The 19,533-nt window shown below is 39.2% G+C and overlaps 1 protein-coding gene across 4 annotated transcripts in view; it reads left to right on the top strand.

The window, feature by feature from the left end:
• Window positions 1–403: 403 nt before the first annotated feature.
• The window catches only part of lnx1 (ligand of numb-protein X 1), a 45,191-nt gene continuing 26,061 nt past the window's right edge, over window positions 404–19,533 (top strand). For 2 of the 4 annotated variants that reach the window (XM_081378875.1, XM_081378876.1), the window contains exons 1-2: window positions 404–543; window positions 4,600–5,115. In XM_081378875.1, coding sequence (XP_081235001.1) covers window positions 4,688–5,115 — 428 coding nt within the window. In that variant the 5' untranslated portion in view covers window positions 404–543; window positions 4,600–4,687. Of the gene's footprint in view, window positions 544–4,599; window positions 5,116–10,062; window positions 10,778–19,533 lie in introns of those variants that run through there. The other 2 variants (XM_081378877.1, XM_081378878.1) reach the window with 2 other exon arrangements.

The following is a 19,533-nucleotide window of genomic DNA, read 5'->3' on the forward strand; positions in this document are numbered from 1 at the left end:
CGCTGCCAGTGCATTCGGTTTTGTGTGGGTGTATTTACCTTTTTTATATGTTGTAATAGATTGTATTTCTTATCCTTTTTTTTTGGTATTGTTTAGTGTACACATAATCTAATGTATTTATTTATATATTATAGATATACAGTTATACTTTGTGTGTGTGTGCGTGTGTGTGCATATTTGTGTGTGTAAACCAGTTCCCAGCTCCACCGGAGCAGGTTGGGGCAGTTCTCTTGTTTACCTGCCTACAGTTTTAACTCTGCCTCTTCTCTCTCACTTCCTGTATCAGGTGTGTGCATGTGTGCGTCATTAGTTGGCGTCCCGGAGCATGATAGGATGGCCGGGGGGCCCTGGACTGAAATAATCTCTTGAAGACCACCAGGACAACTAGCAGAGCATACCAGAGCCCAACATATACCAGACATCAGGCAGATTTTTAACTTGTGGCCACTGGGACAAAGTCCTTTTATTTTCTCTTTTACTTTCTCTCATTCACTCTCCCCTTCTCATTTTCCCTCTGCCGGAGCGGTTGGATTACCTGTTCAGGTAAGCTTGAGAACTAGTATGTATTTACTCAGCACATTTTGCTCGTAACTTTCACCCGATACTGATTTTTGTTCGATAAGCTTGTACTTGTTGACTCAGCACAGCTGTGGAGAAACTTTCTTTGTGTAGAAACCAACATGAATCCTTTGAAGTCATAATGCTTGTGAAAATGTGTGAGTGTGTTTGTGCACATGGAGGCATGTGTGTGAGCATGGTGCAGGTGTTGATGTTCATATATTTGTAGTGTAAACACTGTTAACTCAGATTGATCATCATCATCATTATTCTCTGGTTAGAGCTAGTTTGTATCAGCAGTTTTGACCACCAGCTGTTTAGCAGGGAAAACCAACAGCATGTCACCTGTCAGTTTGGGTGCTGCTTGTGTGTGTGTGTGTGTGTGTGTGTGTGTGTGTGTGTGTTAAGCTGAAAATGGGAAATCTCTATTGAATTTTACTGTATATGGTAGGTGTGATATGACATGATATGTATATGAAGAGTTCAGATGCAAAAGCCTCTAAGTGCCATCTGAAATTTTCTTCTAGAATGATCTTTTTTTTATCAAGCTAACTTCAGTAATTTCACTTAAATGGCAATGAAAATTACCTATTAATTGTCATTTAAGTGAAATTACTTAAATATAAGAGCTTGATAAAAATGACCATTCTAGAAGAAATTTTCAGATAGCACTTAAAGGCTTTTGCATCTGAACTCTTCATATACAAAATTATAGTAATCTCCTAGATGGAAGAAATGTATCCATAATTGTAATTTATAATTTTACTATTAAAAAAGTATACTGATTGTATATATATATATATATATATATATATATATATATATATATATATATATATATATATATATATATATATAGTGTTTCATGTTACATAATTATATATTTTGTGATTCAATAAGAAATATAGGCCTAAAAAATGTATTATAACAATAAGATACTTATTTTTAAACCCCACTGTATATAACATGATGAATATCATCAGTGAAAAAAATATATAGGGTAACTGAGAAAAGAGCCTAAAGGAACAGAATGAAAGCGTGTTGGAAGAGAGGGGTGTTGAAGAGGAAGAGATGTTGGTACAGAAATCCAAAGGGTGGGGGTGAACTATACATTTACATATGAACACTTATGTAACTCTCCCCAAGCTACACTGGAAGACTCTTTGGTGTGAATTCTAATGATCCTCTCCGACATACCAGAAACATGTAGCCTCATTTCTCAAATGTATTTTTTGAGAGATGTGTTCTTCTTTTTTTTTAATAATTTTTCTTAACACACTCACTTACTTAGAACACCCAATTCTGTCATCTTGTGAGTATTATTTTTTTTGTGTGTGGCTGTGCTCATTTATATCCATAATTTCCACTGAGTTATTATATTTGCATTAATCATTGTATGGTTTTATTGCATTATTCATTAGCTATATGATTCAACAGTTGAATGTTTAATCAAAGGGGAGCCTCAAGGCTCCTTGTTAGGGCCTATTACGTAACCCTGTTACCAAATCGATTTTACAAACAATATATTATATTTTATAATTTAATTTAAAATAAAATACATCACCAACTCTCTTATTTTTAATACCATTTCTAAATTAATCAATTTAAAATATTTTTTTTGTTATAAATTGTATACATTTTCTATAGATATAATTCTTGATATTCATTTAATATTTATTGCTAAAACATAAACACACTAATCAGCATTTATATGTTCTATAACTCTTCATTCGGGTTCAGGCTGTAATGAGAGCATCCAGAGATTCAGGTATGCGGTGGAATTTTCTGCTCAAACATGTCTGAACAAAGTGTGGTGAAGTCAAAGACAGATCCACAGCAGGCCTGAGAGTGAGAGATCCACCCTGCTGCCTTCATTCTTTTATGTCAGAAACACAGGTGAATCACAGAGCTGAGATTTTATTAGGAAAAAATGCCATATGGAAGCATTTTCACAACAGTGGTCTCAGACTTTTAGGTCTTTATATTTTTTTTGTTACTGCGTTTGCATTAATTCCTTCAGTGGTGCATTACTGTGCACTTTGCGTGATGGGAAAGTATGTGTTTGTCTGTGCTGAATGATATAAAATTGCTGACACACAACACACAAGACAATTTTTAACTGGAGCTTTTAAAGAAATGGCTGATTAGGCACAACATTACACCATGATCAAACATTCTGTGTGTGTATTCTTCCATGAAACCATTTATTGAAGGAAATTTTCAGCATTTTCAGTCATTAAACACTGATCCCACTGGATTTAAGATAAAAAATGCTGTGTGTGTGTGTAACTTGTGTATGCTTGATTGTGCAGTTGAATGTCATTAACACTCACTACACTTACCAATGCTTTCCTCTGGATCAAAGGTCACTTGAGAAACAATGTTACTTCCCTAGAGAAAATATGAGAGAAAGAGACAGAGTTGAAGAAAGGAGAATGAAATGAAACAAGCAACTATTATGTCCTGTCATTCTGTTTGTTTAGGACAATAGATTTTTTAATAGAAGTGCCTTTGAATGCAGGAAGACAAAAGAAAATGGAAAATATCAATTGAATAAGAGCCGCAGGGTAAAAGTTATTGTGTGTGTGTGTGTGTGTGTGTGTGTGTGTGTGTGTGTGTGTGTGTGTGTGTGTGTGTGTGTGTGTGTGTGTGTGTGTGTGTGTGTGTGTGTGTGTGTGTGTGTTTAATACAACGCAGTAGCATACTCAAGCCATATCGTCACTTTGAAGGATCATTAAAGAGATGATGATTTACGGAGAACACAGGGTTGCTAGGTAAAACTGTGTCCTTGGGCACACTCCTTTATGGGTGGGAGTGTGTGCGTGTCCTTATATAGTTCTTGGCTAAGCTCAGATCAGATTACAAGGTGGTAGACAATAAAGCTATTCTCATGCATTCACCTGCAGTTCACTGTCGTTCAAGGGTTTCCTCTTCAAATCAGCAGTGGGTGACCTCACAAAATCAGACAAGCCATAATGAAACACACAGAAAGATGGAGTGTACACTAAATGTATTCAGAGGAGAGATTGTACTCGGTGAGACACCCCAAACAAAATTTTATGGCTGTAATAATATCACACTCCCATTGTAACCGAACAAACAATCCTGTGTGAATTGGTTGTGTGTGCTACAACAGGTGTAATGACGCACTCAGTCTTAAGCAAGGACTTCCTGACCACAGGACTTCTTTTACAAGATAAAGTTTAAAAATGTATTCCTCACCAACATGTTGTTCCAAACCAGAATGCTGCTATTTTCCCTGTGGAACATTTATTCATTTAGCATAAAATGACAGTTTATAGAGAGAAACGGCTGTTAAGCTCTAAAAATTACAATAAAACACCATAAAGATATCATAACAGTAGTCCACTTTCATGTTTCATAGAAAAACAAAATGAAGTTACATGTTTAGAATGACATGAGGGTGAGTAAATAATACAAAATAGTCACTTGAGGGTGAACTATCCCTTTAAAATAAAAGCTAATTTTGTATGTGAACTACATGTGCCACACACACACAAACAATTCACTACTAAATGACAGGCTCACATGAACCCAGGCATTATTGCCCTACTGAGGTTGTTATGGACACAATTCTAGTTCAGAAACAGCTGCTAAACGTCAATACTTAAGGTTCTGGAAACATCCAGAATAATGCTAGCAAAATGGCTGTTCTCTGGGTGACCATGCTAAAAACTTCCACTGTATAACTTTCAGTTATTTCTTTCTCTTCTTCTCCAACTGGGTTTATTAAGAATCTCAGGTGCAATATTGATATTTTTGTTGCCAGTGGAATATTAAATGAGATTTGGATCAGTTTGATATTCATCCTTCTGCCAACTCAGGGAATTAAAAATAGAGTAAGAGCGATGAGGAATAGACAGAAAGTAAAAAATCATTTCTGCTGGCCTCTTTTTGCTAAACTTCGCTTTGGGTGTGTGCGACCTGCCTTTCCAGCAAACACAGCCAACAAGATTATCATGTGGACACACCTATTTGCAATAAATGACAGTTCCTTTCTTTTTTAATGTGATCCTACAGGCGGATGGCTCAAAACGCAACCTGACGCAACAAAACTACGCCGAATCAGTAACGCTTCAACCTTTTACACCATACCTACCATTACGCAATGAGTGATCAGGAAGACGCGGGTGCTGTGGCGATGCCTGTTTGCGGTGCAACAGGGGTCAGTCCCACCTCCCCTCCTCTTAACCTATGCCATGTCTGTGGACAACACCACCTACAAGAGGAGAACCACGAATATACCTACAAAGAGGAGGTGGACGATGACCTCATGTGCCACATCTGCCTTCAGCCTTTGATCCGGCCCCTGGACACCCCGTGTGGGCACACCTACTGCCAAGAGTGTTTGACAAATTTCCTACTGGAGAGCGACTTCTGCCCAGTGGATCGCACTCCGCTGATGCTGCAGACCTGCCGAAAGTCCAGCCTGCTGGTGCACAAGCTGCTGGATAAACTGATGGTGTCCTGTCCCTTTACCGAACACTGCACTGAAGTGCTGTCACGGGGAGAAATGGAAGGACACATCAGGAGCCGGTGAGAAAATCGCCCTCAGAGCTAGTAGTGGTCTTAACAAGATTTGAGCTTCTTAATAAAATTTAGGATGGTGGTACACAGGTTTGGAAGATGCACAATGCATTTAGCCAAGTAAGACATGGACCCGCATCTTTTGTTGGTCCTGGAGCAATATTGCTTTCAAACTATTATCACCCTAATACTACCAGGGGCGTAGCAACCATTATAACTTGTTTTTGAGAAAAGTTTTATTTTACCTGGTAGCAGTATGAAAAAAAGAAACTGTAGCCAGCAGAAGCCAAACTGTTGCATTGACGCAAACAGTGAGCAGCCATCTTACTATGGAAAACACCTTTTACTTTTCAGCAAATCAATTAGGCCCAGTAGTTAAGTAATGCTACTTCATTAATATTCATGAACCAAGCTGCTAAGTTTCTGCCAATTTCCAGATCTTTCTACATTCCTGAAACCCTGCCTTAAAGGTGCGGTCACATTTATCATTGCCGGGAAAATTTCACAGGTTATAGAAAGCGGGTCTAGATGTGCCAAAATGCCATGAATGAAATATGGGAATAATGACGTTGAAAATGAAGATCCATTTCACACAAACAAACCAACCCTAAATAACCACTTTCCAAATAGCCTCTTTTTATTGATCGTTTTTACAATTGTCCATTGTAGATCTTCTGTTTTGCTTTCTTGGTAAGTTACGAGTCTGCCTGCAGAATTGAGTAGGGAAAAGTATTAGCCACAGGAAGTTTATCTGGCAAAATTCTTCATCACACCGATTCCCGTTGAAATTACTAGATATCGCCCGTGAAATTTCGCCAAGCAACTGTAAGTGTGACCGCATCTTAATGCTTGGAATCATGATAAAAAATAGTGGTAAGGGTGATAAATATGATGTTCAAACCCCTATCCCCAACTCTAAGCCTAAGCTAAAACCAAACCCTATTGGTTAAAAAGAATGTTCAGTTTCCAGGACCAGCCTATATATTGATCCAGACATTCAGTCTAAAGGACATTTTCAGTAAGGACTCATTTTTAGATGGCTTTATTTAAAGGTAACTTGAAGGTTTGGAAAAGCACAGTTCAAGGTATGGAACTGTATAAGAAAGTTGAATTGCTGAAAGTGACTGATGTATTGAATTCACAGTTCATCTTCTCATTGGCATTCATAAGCAGCTCTTTATTCATTGTCATTCATAAAAGCCTCTTGTCAGTGATTCGCCTCAATAGAAGACATGTGTCGAGCACATCTCCGTCTGTGTGTATGCATTTGTTTGTTTATTTGGTTAGAGGATTATTTTGTTCTCCGCTCCTCAGAGGTAGCAACCCCAAAGTGACCTCTGTTTAACCGACTACGACATCTTCCACCTCAGTGCCTTTGGGGACGTTATGCTAACTAATGCTTTTTATTGGATCTCTCCCTCACTCTTACCATTTTTAGGATGGTGGGGTCTCTGTCGGTCCTGTGGACTGTTTCTGAATCATTAGTGCTCCACAAGCCTGAGGGCTCAAATGAAATTAATTGCATTTTGTTACTGTTGTTAATGGAAAGTTTCCCTCTCATTTAAAATTCCACTTATGGAAACACAAATCAACTTGCCCTTTTCTCCAGTCAACCGAAAAACCCACACTTGCTTCTTTCCATACTATTCCTCTTCTCCCCTCCCACATCTCCCTCTTTTTATACTGGGCTCTTGGGCTGTCAGTTCATCTTACTTTGTCTTTCTCTTCTTCTCCCTTCTTTCTCCAATGTGGTCTGGAAGCCAGTGGTCTTAGTTGGTCCAGGACTGTAAAGTTGGACATCGTTCAAAATGGGAAGGGACTTCAGAGGAACATTGGACATCGTTCAAAATGGGAAGGGACTTCAGAGGAACAAGCCCTTGTAAAGAGGACCAGCCAAAGACTCTCTCCATGTAAGAATGGGCTTCCATTTATTCATAACTACTACTAGAGAGAGAGAGAGAGAGAGAAATTTTGTATAAAGTTCCTCTTGAATCCATGCATGTAAGCTCAATAGCATTTTTTCAGTATTAGCTGCTTCTGATTTTTTATGTTTCCCAGCATTTTGTGGTCATGTGATGTTAAATTGTAAACCTTCCTTCACACTGGTGACTCATTACAGTGTGGTGAGAAGACCTGTTGTATTGAGTCAGCCTTGGTTGACGCTTTGATGTTTTTTAGATTGCTTTGCCTGTTATTTGCATGTGCTTTGGGCTCAAAGATAGGTATGTGTATTGTACTGTATGTTGGTCTGTGTTCATGTTTGCAGTCAAGATGCACTTTGTCTGTCAGTGTGTGTAAAGTGTGTGCTTGGGTCTGCAAGTATTTGGTCTGGGGAGAGAGGAGGGTATGTAGCGCCTCAGGCTGTCCTTCGGCTCATATACAGTATTGATAATAGCACATGCTATACTGTCACCAAATCATACAGTTATTGAAAGCGCTGTAAAGTTTGGGGATCTATAAAGCCATAACTAGTTTTGTCTGATTGCGTGACCTTGTGAGTTATTGTTTGCTTGGAGAATGATTGAAGGATATTCAAGCTATAAATGGAGTGGGGTTGCTTATCTGTCTGTCTGTCTGTCTGTCTGTCTGTCTGTCTGTCTGTCTGTCATTGGTCTGTGTCAGCTTCTTTTGTGTTTGCAGTCAAGCGGGTCTAGATGCACTTTGTCAGTGCACGTAAGCATGTGCTTGAGTCTGCATGTATTTGGCGGTGGACAGACGTTCCTAGAATCCTGGATCAGATCTGGGGAGAGGTAGGTGGGTGGGTGGGTGGGGGGGGGGAGGTGGTGTAGCGCCTCAGGCTGTCCTTGGGCACATGCAGTATTGATGAAAGCACATGCTATCCTGTCACCAAATCATACGTTTACTGAAAGTGCTGTAAAGTTTGGAGGTCTATAAGGCCATAACCATTTTTGTCTGATTATGTGACCTTTTGAGTTATTGTTTGGAGAATGATTGAATAATAGTCAAGCTATAAATGGAGTGTGGTTGCTCATCTGTCTGTCTGTATAGATATATGTCTGACTCTCTAGCTATCTGTCACTCTTTCTATATACCCCTTATATATATATACACATATTTCATTGGATATATATATATATATATATATATATATATATATATATATATATATATATATATATATATATATATATATATATATATATATATATATATATATACTCACCTAATGGATTATTAGGAACACCTGTTCAATTTCTCATTAATGCAATTATCTAATCAACCAATCACATGGCAGTTGCTTCAATGCATTTAGGGGTGTGGTCCTGGTCAAGACAATCTCCTGAACTCCAAACTGAATGTCAGAATGGGAAAGAAAGGTGATTTAAGCAATTTTGAGTGTGGCATGGTTGTTGGTGCCAGACGGGCCGGTCTGAGTATTTCACAATCTGCTCAGTTACTGGGATTTTCACGCACAACCATTTCTAGGGTTTACAAAGAATGGTGTGAAAAGGGAAAAACATCCAGTATGCGGCAGTCCTGTGGGCGAAAATGCCTTGTTGATGCTATAGGTCAGAGGAGAATGGGCCGACTGATTCAAGCTGATAGAAGAGCAACTTTGACTGAAATAACCACTCGTTACAACCGAGGTATGCAGCAAAGCATTTGTGAAGCCACAACACGCACAACCTTGAGGCGGATGGGCTACAACAGCAGAAGACCCCACCGGGTACCACTCATCTCCACTACAAATAGGAAAAAGAGGCTACAATTTGCACGAGCTCACCAAAATTGGACAGTTTGTGAAAACTGAAAAAATGTTGCCTGGTCTGATGAGTCTCGATTTCTGTTGAGTCATTCAGATGGTAGAGTCAGAATTTGGCGTAAACAGAATGAGAACATGGATCCATCATGCCTTGTTACCACTGTGCAGGCTGGTGGTGGTGGTGTAATGGTGTGGGGGATGTTTTCTTGGCACACTTTAGGCCCCTTAGTGCCAACTGGGCATCGTTTAAATGCCACAGCCTACCTGAGCATTGTTTCTGACCATGTCCATCCCTTTATGACCACCATGTACCCATCCTCTGATGGCTACTTCCAGCAGGATAATGCACCATGTCACAAAGCTCGAATCATTTCAAATTGGTTTCTTGAACATGACAATGAGTTCACTGTACTAAAATGGCCCCCACAGTCACCAGATCTCAACCCAATAGAGCATCTTTGGGATGTGGTGGAACGGGAGCCTCGTGCCCTGGATGTGCATCCCACAAATCTCCACCAACTGCAAGATGCTATCCTATCAATATGGGCCAACATTTCTAAAGAATGCTTTCAGCACCTTGTTGAATCAATGCCACGTAGAATTAAGGCAGTTCTGAAGGCGAAAGGGGGTCAAACACAGTATTAGTATGGTGTTCCTAATAATCATTTAGGTGAGTGTATATATACAGTGTATATATATATATATATAATATATATAATCCATCTCTTTCTATCTATTCATCCATTGATCTATCAGTCCATTCATTCGTCCGTCCATCCATCCATCCATCCATCCATCCATCCATCCATCCATCCATCCATTGATCTATCAGTCCATTCATTCGTCCATCCATCCATCCATCCATCCATCCATCCATCCATCCATCCATCCATCCATCCATCCATCCATCCATCCATCCATCCATCCATCCATCCATCCATCCATCCATCCATACATACAGTACATACATACATACATACATACACCCATCGATGTCTATTCCCTGCATACGCATACATATAAACACACACCCCTTCATGGCCGAATGAACCCATGCTCTGTGGAAGGGGTGGTCTTTGCCACATGCTCTACCCTTGAGGCATACAGACAATGATAGATGGACCACCCAAGCTTGCATCTCCCCTCTCTTTCGTGTCAGATGGTTCGCCCCAGCTCTCTCTCTCTCTGTAGAGCATGCTGCAGTATAAGTCAGACGCTGTGTTGCCACACTCACACATACTCGCGCTTTCTCTCTCTCTCTCTCTCTCTCTCTCACATTCACAGCAGCATGTGGGCTCGTGAGTGTAAATCCTCTTACACTTGGACGAAACCCAGGACAGATTAAACCGCAACGCAACCATCGCACCCGACCGGTGTGCCAGCAAACGCCGCTCTCTGCCTCCTCTTCTCCTTCTACCTCACCCTTCTGTTTTCTTCTCTGCCTCGGCTCACATGCACCTGCGCCCGCTCCAGACACCGCTCCTGCCTCCTTTTCTTCTCGAGTCTTTCTTCATCCTGCACTCTCTGCTCTCCTCCGCTGGCAGCGCTCCCAGTCTTTACCTCTCCCTCTACTGCTGCTGATCTCTCTACTGCTGAGATGACCAGGCTAAAAGCCTGAGGGAGGCAAGGGAAAACAGAAAAGTGGAAAGGCAAAGAATCAGGAAGAAAAGGAAAAGGAAGAATAGCTTTTTTTACTTGAGAGAAAGGCGGGTGGGGGGGTCAGAACTGTAGTAGAGGTGGAGGAGGAAGGGGCAGGGAGGAAGACGGATAGGGAAGACTGCATTCAGTCCAGAGAAAGACAAAGATAGCAAAAGAAAGAGAGACTCAAGACAGAGGACCCTGGAGTGAGAGGGTCATGAAGGCTCTCCTGCTGTTGGTTCTGCCCTGGCTCAGTCCAGCAAACTACACTGACAATGTGGGCAACCTGCACATCCTCTACTCAGAACTGTGAGTAACACACACATCGGCTTGTGGCAATGTCCTGTGTGTGTGTCTGGTGTGTTGAACCCATATGTACCATCTCATCTTCTAGTCTTATACAGGACAGTCGCACTGTACCCCATCCCATCAGCACTGCAATGTGTGCATCTGGTTGTGTGTATAAGTGTGTTTGTGCGCGCGCGCGTGTCCATACATCATTTGCAAGACCTGCATAAATCCCAACTGATCCCATTTTTTAAGATAAATTGCTTGCATACCTGTATGTGTTTGTGCATGCATATCTGTGTTGTTTTTTTGTCTATAAGTTTCTATACCATTATTATATATCATATTGTAATTTTTAAAAGGATAAATGCATTGTTCTTTTTTTATTGTAGTTGTGTGCTAGAGGATACTGTAGAGGTGGTTATGGTTGCGTTTTGTTTTGAAGCAGGTTTTGTTTTGATGCTACCAAGCAGTGAGGGACACTGCAGCATGACCTAATGTGTGTGTGTGAGTGCAGGTGTTTTTGCATCATTTTAAATGGTGTTTTTATTGACAAATATAAATATATTTGATAGATATAAAATGTAATTTATCCTTGCACACTTATGCAATTAGACTGAGCGTACAGAGAGATCACCGTTGCTATAGGCACACCGTTCAGAAAATCAAACACTGGTGCTCAAACACACACACACACACACACACACACACACACACACATAAGCTCACCAGATATCTGACAACAGCATAACACTTTTAAAGCTGCAAGGCACATAAAACATTCAAGCTGAACTTCTCTCTTGGGTCAAAATCATAAGACACTCCTCAAAAGAGTAAAATATACACTCATCCGCGGCAGTAAACACAGTAAGAGCTTCTTCATTGTGCACTGCACTGTTTAAAAGACACTTCTGCATTCAGTGTGAGAGTGAGTTTGGGTGAAGGCTGGTTATATTGATCCCGGGTCTTTGGCCGAAACACAATGTGCCATGTAAGTGTGTGTGTGTGAAAGGCTGAGCATAGTACAATAGACTGCATTACAAATCCTCTCTGCTCTTAGAGTCTAGACTCTAGACAACACAAACATGCTGATATTGGTGTGTATAGCATGTAAATTCAAGAAAAGCATAACTGGAGTATAACGGGACAGTAAGGTTTCTTCAGAAGAATGAATAGTAAGGAGACATATAAGGTAATTTTCTGCACCATCTGTCCATGCATTTGTTTGGCTTGGATCTTATATGACAAGGTCTTTCTGTTTCTCTTCTTTCGCCCTCTGTGTATGTGGGTCACCATATGAGCTGTGTTTTATGATTTATGTGCCTGTGTATGTGTTTGCGAGTTTCATGGGTGGACATACCATCTTGGGTGCATTGAAAAGGAGAAGAGAGAGGCATTGTGTAGTCTGTTTTTTGTTTGTCTGGCTGGCGGTAGCACAGTCATTCATCTTCATCATATATAATGACAGAAAGCTTCTATTCTCATCTCTCTCACACACGCTGGCCTTCTTTCTTAGTTTCAGCAAGTTGTGTATTTCTTTGCCTAGAATGTCTCTCTTAATTTTTTTACATATCCATTTATTTTCCTTTCTGTCTTTCTTTGTTATCGGGCGTTGAATTTCTCACAGGTTTCTCTGTGGCACTGTGGTGGACATTCACGCATGGATATGAATGATACCATATCATACCAGTATGACCCCGCAATCAATTACACATATGCTGGTATCTGGTATTAACATCTGTCTCAGTGTTTGGGCAAAACAGATGTGTCTCATGACCACTCTGCTTTCAAATATAAATTTAAATGTCACCACAAATATGCATTAACTGTAGTTTGTTTGTGCTTCACATAATCTGTGTTATTAATTGCAAAACAATCAATTTTTTTGTGTATGTAAAATTTTCAACCATACACTTTTTTCCTTTTTAAAACGGCACATAACCAGAAAAAACTCATTGTTTTAGTGCAGTTGATTAATGACAGGTGAGTATGAGGTCCTTTAATATTGTTTAAGACAAATTCAATGTGGTCCACTGCGTTTCTGACTACCTTTGTATGTCCTCTGAGTGTACTGATCGCAAATGTTTTGGACCGTGTTTACACATGTATTTAGCACTGACCACTTGTGATAAGTTCACCTGAAATGAATGTTAATACCAGATATAAACAGTGTGTTAGCACTGGTCCTGTATGTTTGATCTCTGCTAAAGCTGCCCATCTTCCTTTGACAACACACACAAACAGGTTTCCATCTTTTATGGGGACTGTATATTCTATCCACTAACCCTAACCCTAAACCTAACTATCAAAGAAAACTTTCTGCATTTTTACATTTAAAAAACAAAAACAAAACAAAAAACAATATGATTTATTAACTGTTTTATTCATGGGGACCAAAACATGTCCCCCACAAGGACAAGGATTTAGGATATTGCTATTTTTGTGGGGATATTTTGTCCCCATAATGTAGGGTTTACCAAGCAACACACACACACACACACACACACACACACACACACACACACACACACACACACACACACACACACACACACACACACACACACACACACACACACACACACACACACACTCCTTTCTCTCTTGTGCTTTGAGATGCTTAATTAGACTTTGAATTAAACATTAATCTTCTCTGTGCACTGTTGCAGATGTTCTGTATGCAGATGCTTGATCTCTCTCTCTCTCTGTCTCTCTATCTCTCTGTGTGTGTGTGTGTGTGTGTGTGTGTGTGTGTGTGTGTGTGTGTGTGTGTGTGTGTGTGTGTGTGTGTGTGTGTGTGTGTGTGTGTTTGTGCTTTTAGGGGCACAATAGGCTACTTGATGAACAGTATTACTAACACTATAAGCAGTAGTTTGTGATTTCTGCGCCACTAGTGTCACCAGACGGTACTGCAAAAACAATAACTGGGCAAACAGATAGCCCTGCCCCTTACGCCATTGGTTGAGCCAGTGTTTCTGACTGGTCATGATGTTTTCATAGAGTCATTGTCACAGTCATAGTCAGTATTTACACTCTTCAGGAAGTCAGTTTACCAATGGATCACTTATAACTGTCTCTGTGTATTAATATGTATTTTAACACACCCAACCTCCTTCCTATGGCTGATGTCCAGCTCTACTCATTCAAAAGACTTCTGCTTCCCAATGCTTTAATGTATGTGTAGGTTTATCTTGTGAATTGCCAGAGTGTACAGGTATGCTGAGGTGTGCCTATTCCAGTTTGTGTGATTTTGGATGTGTCTGCACATGCTTTTTCAGGTGGTATGTGAGACAAACTACTCACACGTAATGTTTCTTGAAGCACTGAAGCACTTCCGACATTTGCACAGACTCTGTACAATAACAATGCATTGACGGCATGTAAAACATAGGCACTTTTACATATGAAAAACTTTCATGACATGCAAATGTTTATGAATCCTTTGTGGTTTGTGGAATATTGAATTCATGGAATAAATAGGTTGATGTTATTGTATTTATAATAAATTTGATAAATGAAATATGATTAGCGCCATCATATTCATGTACTGCAGTTAACGCTTTCACATTTATTCATTCTTAGCTTTCACTTAATTGGACATTGGACAAAGTATGATTTCTAAAGACTTTTATACTTGTTAAAGGGGACCTATTATGCTCCTTTTTACAATATTTATTATGTCTCAGATGTCCCCAGAATGTGTCTGTGAAGTTTCAGCTCGAAATACCCTACATATCATTTATTATACCATGTTGTAAATGCCCATTTTTGAGTGGAAGCACAAACATGCAGTTTTCGAGCATGTATCTTTAAATGCAAATGAGCTGCTGCTCCCCACCCCACTTTCCAGCAGAAGGCGGAGCCTGTACAGCTCGTGCCTCAGAAACTCTGCCAAAAACTAAAATATCTGTTTGGTTTTGATTATAATCTCACGCTCATGTGACATTGGAGTTCTTCTCATCATGAAAGTTTATTATTTGCATGCATTTTAATGCTGTATCAGTTTAAACTTCTGATAAATGGTTTTCTGAGTGCACACATCCGAAGCTGCCGTCAGACGGCGCATTGCATGAATATTAAGTTATTTCTGTTTTGCGTCTTATTTCGCTTAAGCTATCAAATACACACAAAGTTCACATAAACACAGTCAGTTATGTATGTGAACGTAAACAGCAGGGAAAGAAATCGCATGTGTATATAAAATTAATATGTTAATATGAGAAAAACAGAAAACCACTTTCTGCTTTTGATTAAACAACCTTAGTAGCTTTAATAAGAATACATTTCTTACTTGAATGCTGCTGTTAAATGCTCTGGCGAGGAGATAAACATGGCGGACTGTGTACAGCTCACTCTAAGGGGAGGAGCTAAGCTAATAGGGCAGAGTCTGTCAGCAGTCGTGGGCGGGATTGATTGATTCCTGAACAGCTCATTTTGAGACACTGTTTCACAAATAGAATGGATGGATGTTTACCACAGTAGGGTGATTGTGTACACACACTGTGGACACATAGTTATGTTCAAAAATTTATACAAAATATAATATACATAAAAGTAAATTTTGCATAATAGGTCCCGTTTAAGGTTCGAGCATAATTCAGCTAACACAGTGTGCAAATGATTTCTGAAAGGGTAATCTGTATTTCAATCAAATTAAAATGTAACAGTTTTTTTACAGTTTTTTTTCTGACAAAGTTGTTCCATAGTTCACTGAAAAATGAGAATCCCACTATCATATTTTGTCTCAGCATTGATCACATCAGAAGAAGATGCTGTCAATGTGTTAATATTGTAGCTTTTTTGTCTATCCAAACGTAAATCAAGTTTCGCATGAAAACCTACGAATACTGTCCACATTTCACACTGACTTTTTAACGGCCCATATGGGTGTGATGAGCTTCTGTTGTCTTTAATGTCAGATTACCTAAATAAATAAAGTGCTACAGTGTTAAGAAGTTCTTTAGAGGTAGGATATCACACTTCTTGAGGGCTTATGCTAACATGTCTAGAGCTTTTAGACAATATTTTGCCGGTATGTGGGCTGGAAACACGGTTCTTGTGAATCAGTATACATCTGTGTTTGAAAATGGAGGCTCATTTGAAGGCTGATCGCTGTCAGGAATCAGGATGAACATGATTTTGATTTGTGTACTTCTGCGTGGTTTATATTTTTCTATTAGTAATAACAGATCATCAGTTATGGGGGTGGGGGATGGTGATTGATTGTGTATACGTGCATGTGTGTATGCCTGCATGCAGCGGATGGCTCTGGTCAGACAGAAGCATGTCGTCATCAGGGTGTCACACGTGTAGGGCCTTGCGTGTTGCCGTGGTGACCTTATTTTCAGGCATAGTGAGCGGATGACCGCTGAACGTGCGCGTGAGCGGTTTGTCCTGCGGCATTCGCTGGCTCACTCAGTGACCGCATAACCCATCTACTTATCTGTGCCAAGGCACATCACAAAAACAGCACGCTGCATAGAGAGAAGAAAAGAAATGTGTGATGTAAAGAATCAGTGATGTTGACATTGGACTGGTATTTACTGTACATAAATCGTCATGGGTCCCAAAATAGGCATGTATGTGTGTGTGTGTGTATATATATATATATATATATATATATATATATATATATATATACACATATAAAACAGTAATATTGTGAAATATTATTAACATTTACAATAACTGTTTTATATTTTAATACATTTTTTTTTATTTCTGGCAAAGCTTAATCTTTAGCAGACATTACTCCATTGATCCTCTAGAAATAATTGTAATATGATGATTTGGAGCTCAAGAAACATTTCTTATCTGTTAAAGATAAAGTTGTGCTGATTAATATTTTTGTGAAAACCATGATACATTAAAAAGAACAGCAATTATTTCAAATAGATTTAGTAAAAATGTTAATAACCATCACTTTTTATCAATTTAATGCGTCCTTGCCAAATATATATATTTTTTAACATTTGAATGGTAGTATGATACAGGCTTATACATACAGGGCCTAAAATGAACACTCGTCAAATGTGAGTAAAAATGTACTGCATTGTCACAAGATTTTAAGCCTTGGCAATTTAAATATTCAAGACACAAAACGGAACTTAATTCGTTACTTGCGGTACCCAGAAAGATGCGTCTCAGACTGCACACAATTACTGAACTGAGCTCTCTTTCACGTCTTCTTGGGCTTGAACAGACAAGTTGACAACTTTCTTTTTTTTTTATTCCCATCTTGGCGAGTATAATAAACATAGTCGGTTATGTTTAAGTGAACGTAATCAGTAGAGAAAGATGTGTACCGGTATCAGTGTATTGGATCCGTGCATTAGGTCTTAAAGTGACAGCAGCCTAATATGTCTGCTGCTCGCTGGGTTTTTAACTTTAATCAAACAACAAAGAAAAAAATAAGTCACTGCTCTTGACTGAATAACTTTTGTAAGGATTAATCTATGTGTAATTTATACAGTGAAGACTATCCAGTGTTGTTTTATTTGATTACTTTATTCATTGCCTCTACCTGAAAACTACTGTTACTTGTCTTTAGTTATTTTTTAAATTTATTAAATGTTTTATATTAGTTAGGCTAGTAGTTTTAGCTGTGGTATCAATATTGGAAATTGTGAATTTTCACTGGTATCTAAAATTTTGGCGGTAGAACTGCCTGTTTTTGCAAAAACAGTTTCATGGCCGTTAAATCATCGGCCATTGGCAGGAGTGGCAAAAAGTTGGGGTCCAAAGTCAAATCCTTGAGATTGAAATAGGGGTCCAAAGTCGAATCCCGTGCACTTATCCCCTCAGAAGGGTTTGTTGCATCCCTGTCAGACAATTATCATTTTCAATTGTCAGTATAGCAAATTTCTTTTTTTCCCCAAGTGTTAAAGGGTTAGTTCACCCAAAAATTAAATTTCTGTCATTAATTACTCACCCTCATGTCATTCCAAACCCGCAAGACCTTCGTTCATCTTCGAAACACAAATGAAGATATTTTTGATGAAATGCAAGAGCTTTCTTCATTATTACCATTTTCAAGGCCCAGAAAGACAATGTTAATAGTCCATGTGACTACAGTGGTTCAACCTTAATGTTATGAAGTGACGGTGAAAAAAAATGTATTCAACAATTTCTTGTCTTCCGGGTCAGTCTTTGACGCTGTTCACGTGAGCACCATGACACACGCGTGTGATGCTGACGCAGGATCCCACCAACACTGAACCGACGTTCGGTGACACTGAGTTCGGTGTTTACAGTGTGAAGAAAGAGAAGAGAAGAAATTGTTGAATAAAACAAAGGTCTTATGGGTTTGGATCGACATGAAGGTGAGCAATTAATTACAGAAATTTCTTTTTTGGGTGAACTAATCTCAAAGATCACTGGTTATCTCTAAATAATAACCCCTTGTCAGAGTTCTTTCCCTGTAATTACTAATTAATTGAATTAAAGCTTTACTAATTACTAATTAAAGCTTTAATTTCAGCTTTCACACGCACATGCACCTTTAACTGGTGCAAGCCTGTAAAATCAAAGCTGTCTTCAGAAAAAAAGAAAAGGATGACCTACATGTGACTGCCACATTCTCCTCTGTGGAGTCAAATACTGCTTCTGAGCGTTTCCCCTTGAGAGCAAGAGTCCAAAAGATTGTGTCTGTCCTGCAGTTGCTCTGCAGTTGTTCTGCGTCCTCTCACCTTCCTCATCAGGTTAATGATGATGAGGAGCAGGAAGAGCAAAAAAACGTTGTTGCTAATTCGACACTTTAGCTGCATCCGAGACAGAGTTGGCTGAGTTCTTTTCCCTGCTCAGCACCTGATCTCAGGGCCGGATCTGCACCTGGGCTGGGTGCTCAGTCACTGCTGGGAGACAGTAAGAGAGACTTTGGGAAAGGTACAGAAAGTGGAGGGTGTGGGTTTCCTGTTTGCATGAAAAATACAGACACTGTGCAAGCAGGAATCGAAAGATAAGAAATGCTAATCCCACAACATACACATATATGTACCTAGGTTAAGATCCTCAGTTAATAAACATTATGAAAAAACATCACAACTGAGTGTTATAGTGCTTTATAGTGATCATCAATCATTTTGATGTGTATTCCTTTTGACATATAAGTATAAATTTTGATTTTCAGTTATGGGAAGATGATAAGAGAAGGAAATGTAAAAGACCCCCAGAAGGCTTGACTTGTTTGGACTGTCCAAATGTTTTTTTAATGTAGAACACCATCAATGCATATGATTATACCTACATCCCTACTAAATAGTAGGCAAAAAACTGTAGGCGAAAAGTACTGCTTCTGGCCAGATTCTGAAGTATGCATCTGATGAACATTTAACTATCCCATGAGGCCATGGGAGAGGGGTTGTAAATGGCAGTGAAGTGACGCAACTGATGCTGTAAGTCATGACAATGACAACATGGATAACGCTCAGATAACGTTTATACTATATAGAACATACTATTTTAGCAGTCGCAAAGTAGGTTTCTCTTCATATGCAGTACCTACTCAGGCATGCCACAGTCAATCACAAAACGCAGCCAATCAAAACTGTTTACACTCTCAATCACACAAGCAATGCACTGCAACAGAGCGTCTAACATCATTTATATTTTCATGGCTTCCGTGACTTCCATCTTTTTTTTTTTTGCTTTTCTTTGTGGAATTTTTCATATAATATCCGATTATAAACGAAACAAATTTGCTTTTGCAGAGCAGAAACCATGTCTTCTCGACATGTACACAACACGAATCAAAGTAGGCGTTCTTTACAACACAACTC

The sequence above is a fragment of the Scardinius erythrophthalmus genome (genome assembly GCF_964197995.2).
Source record: "Scardinius erythrophthalmus genome assembly, chromosome: 11".
Lineage (NCBI taxonomy): Eukaryota > Metazoa > Chordata > Actinopteri > Cypriniformes > Leuciscidae > Scardinius > Scardinius erythrophthalmus.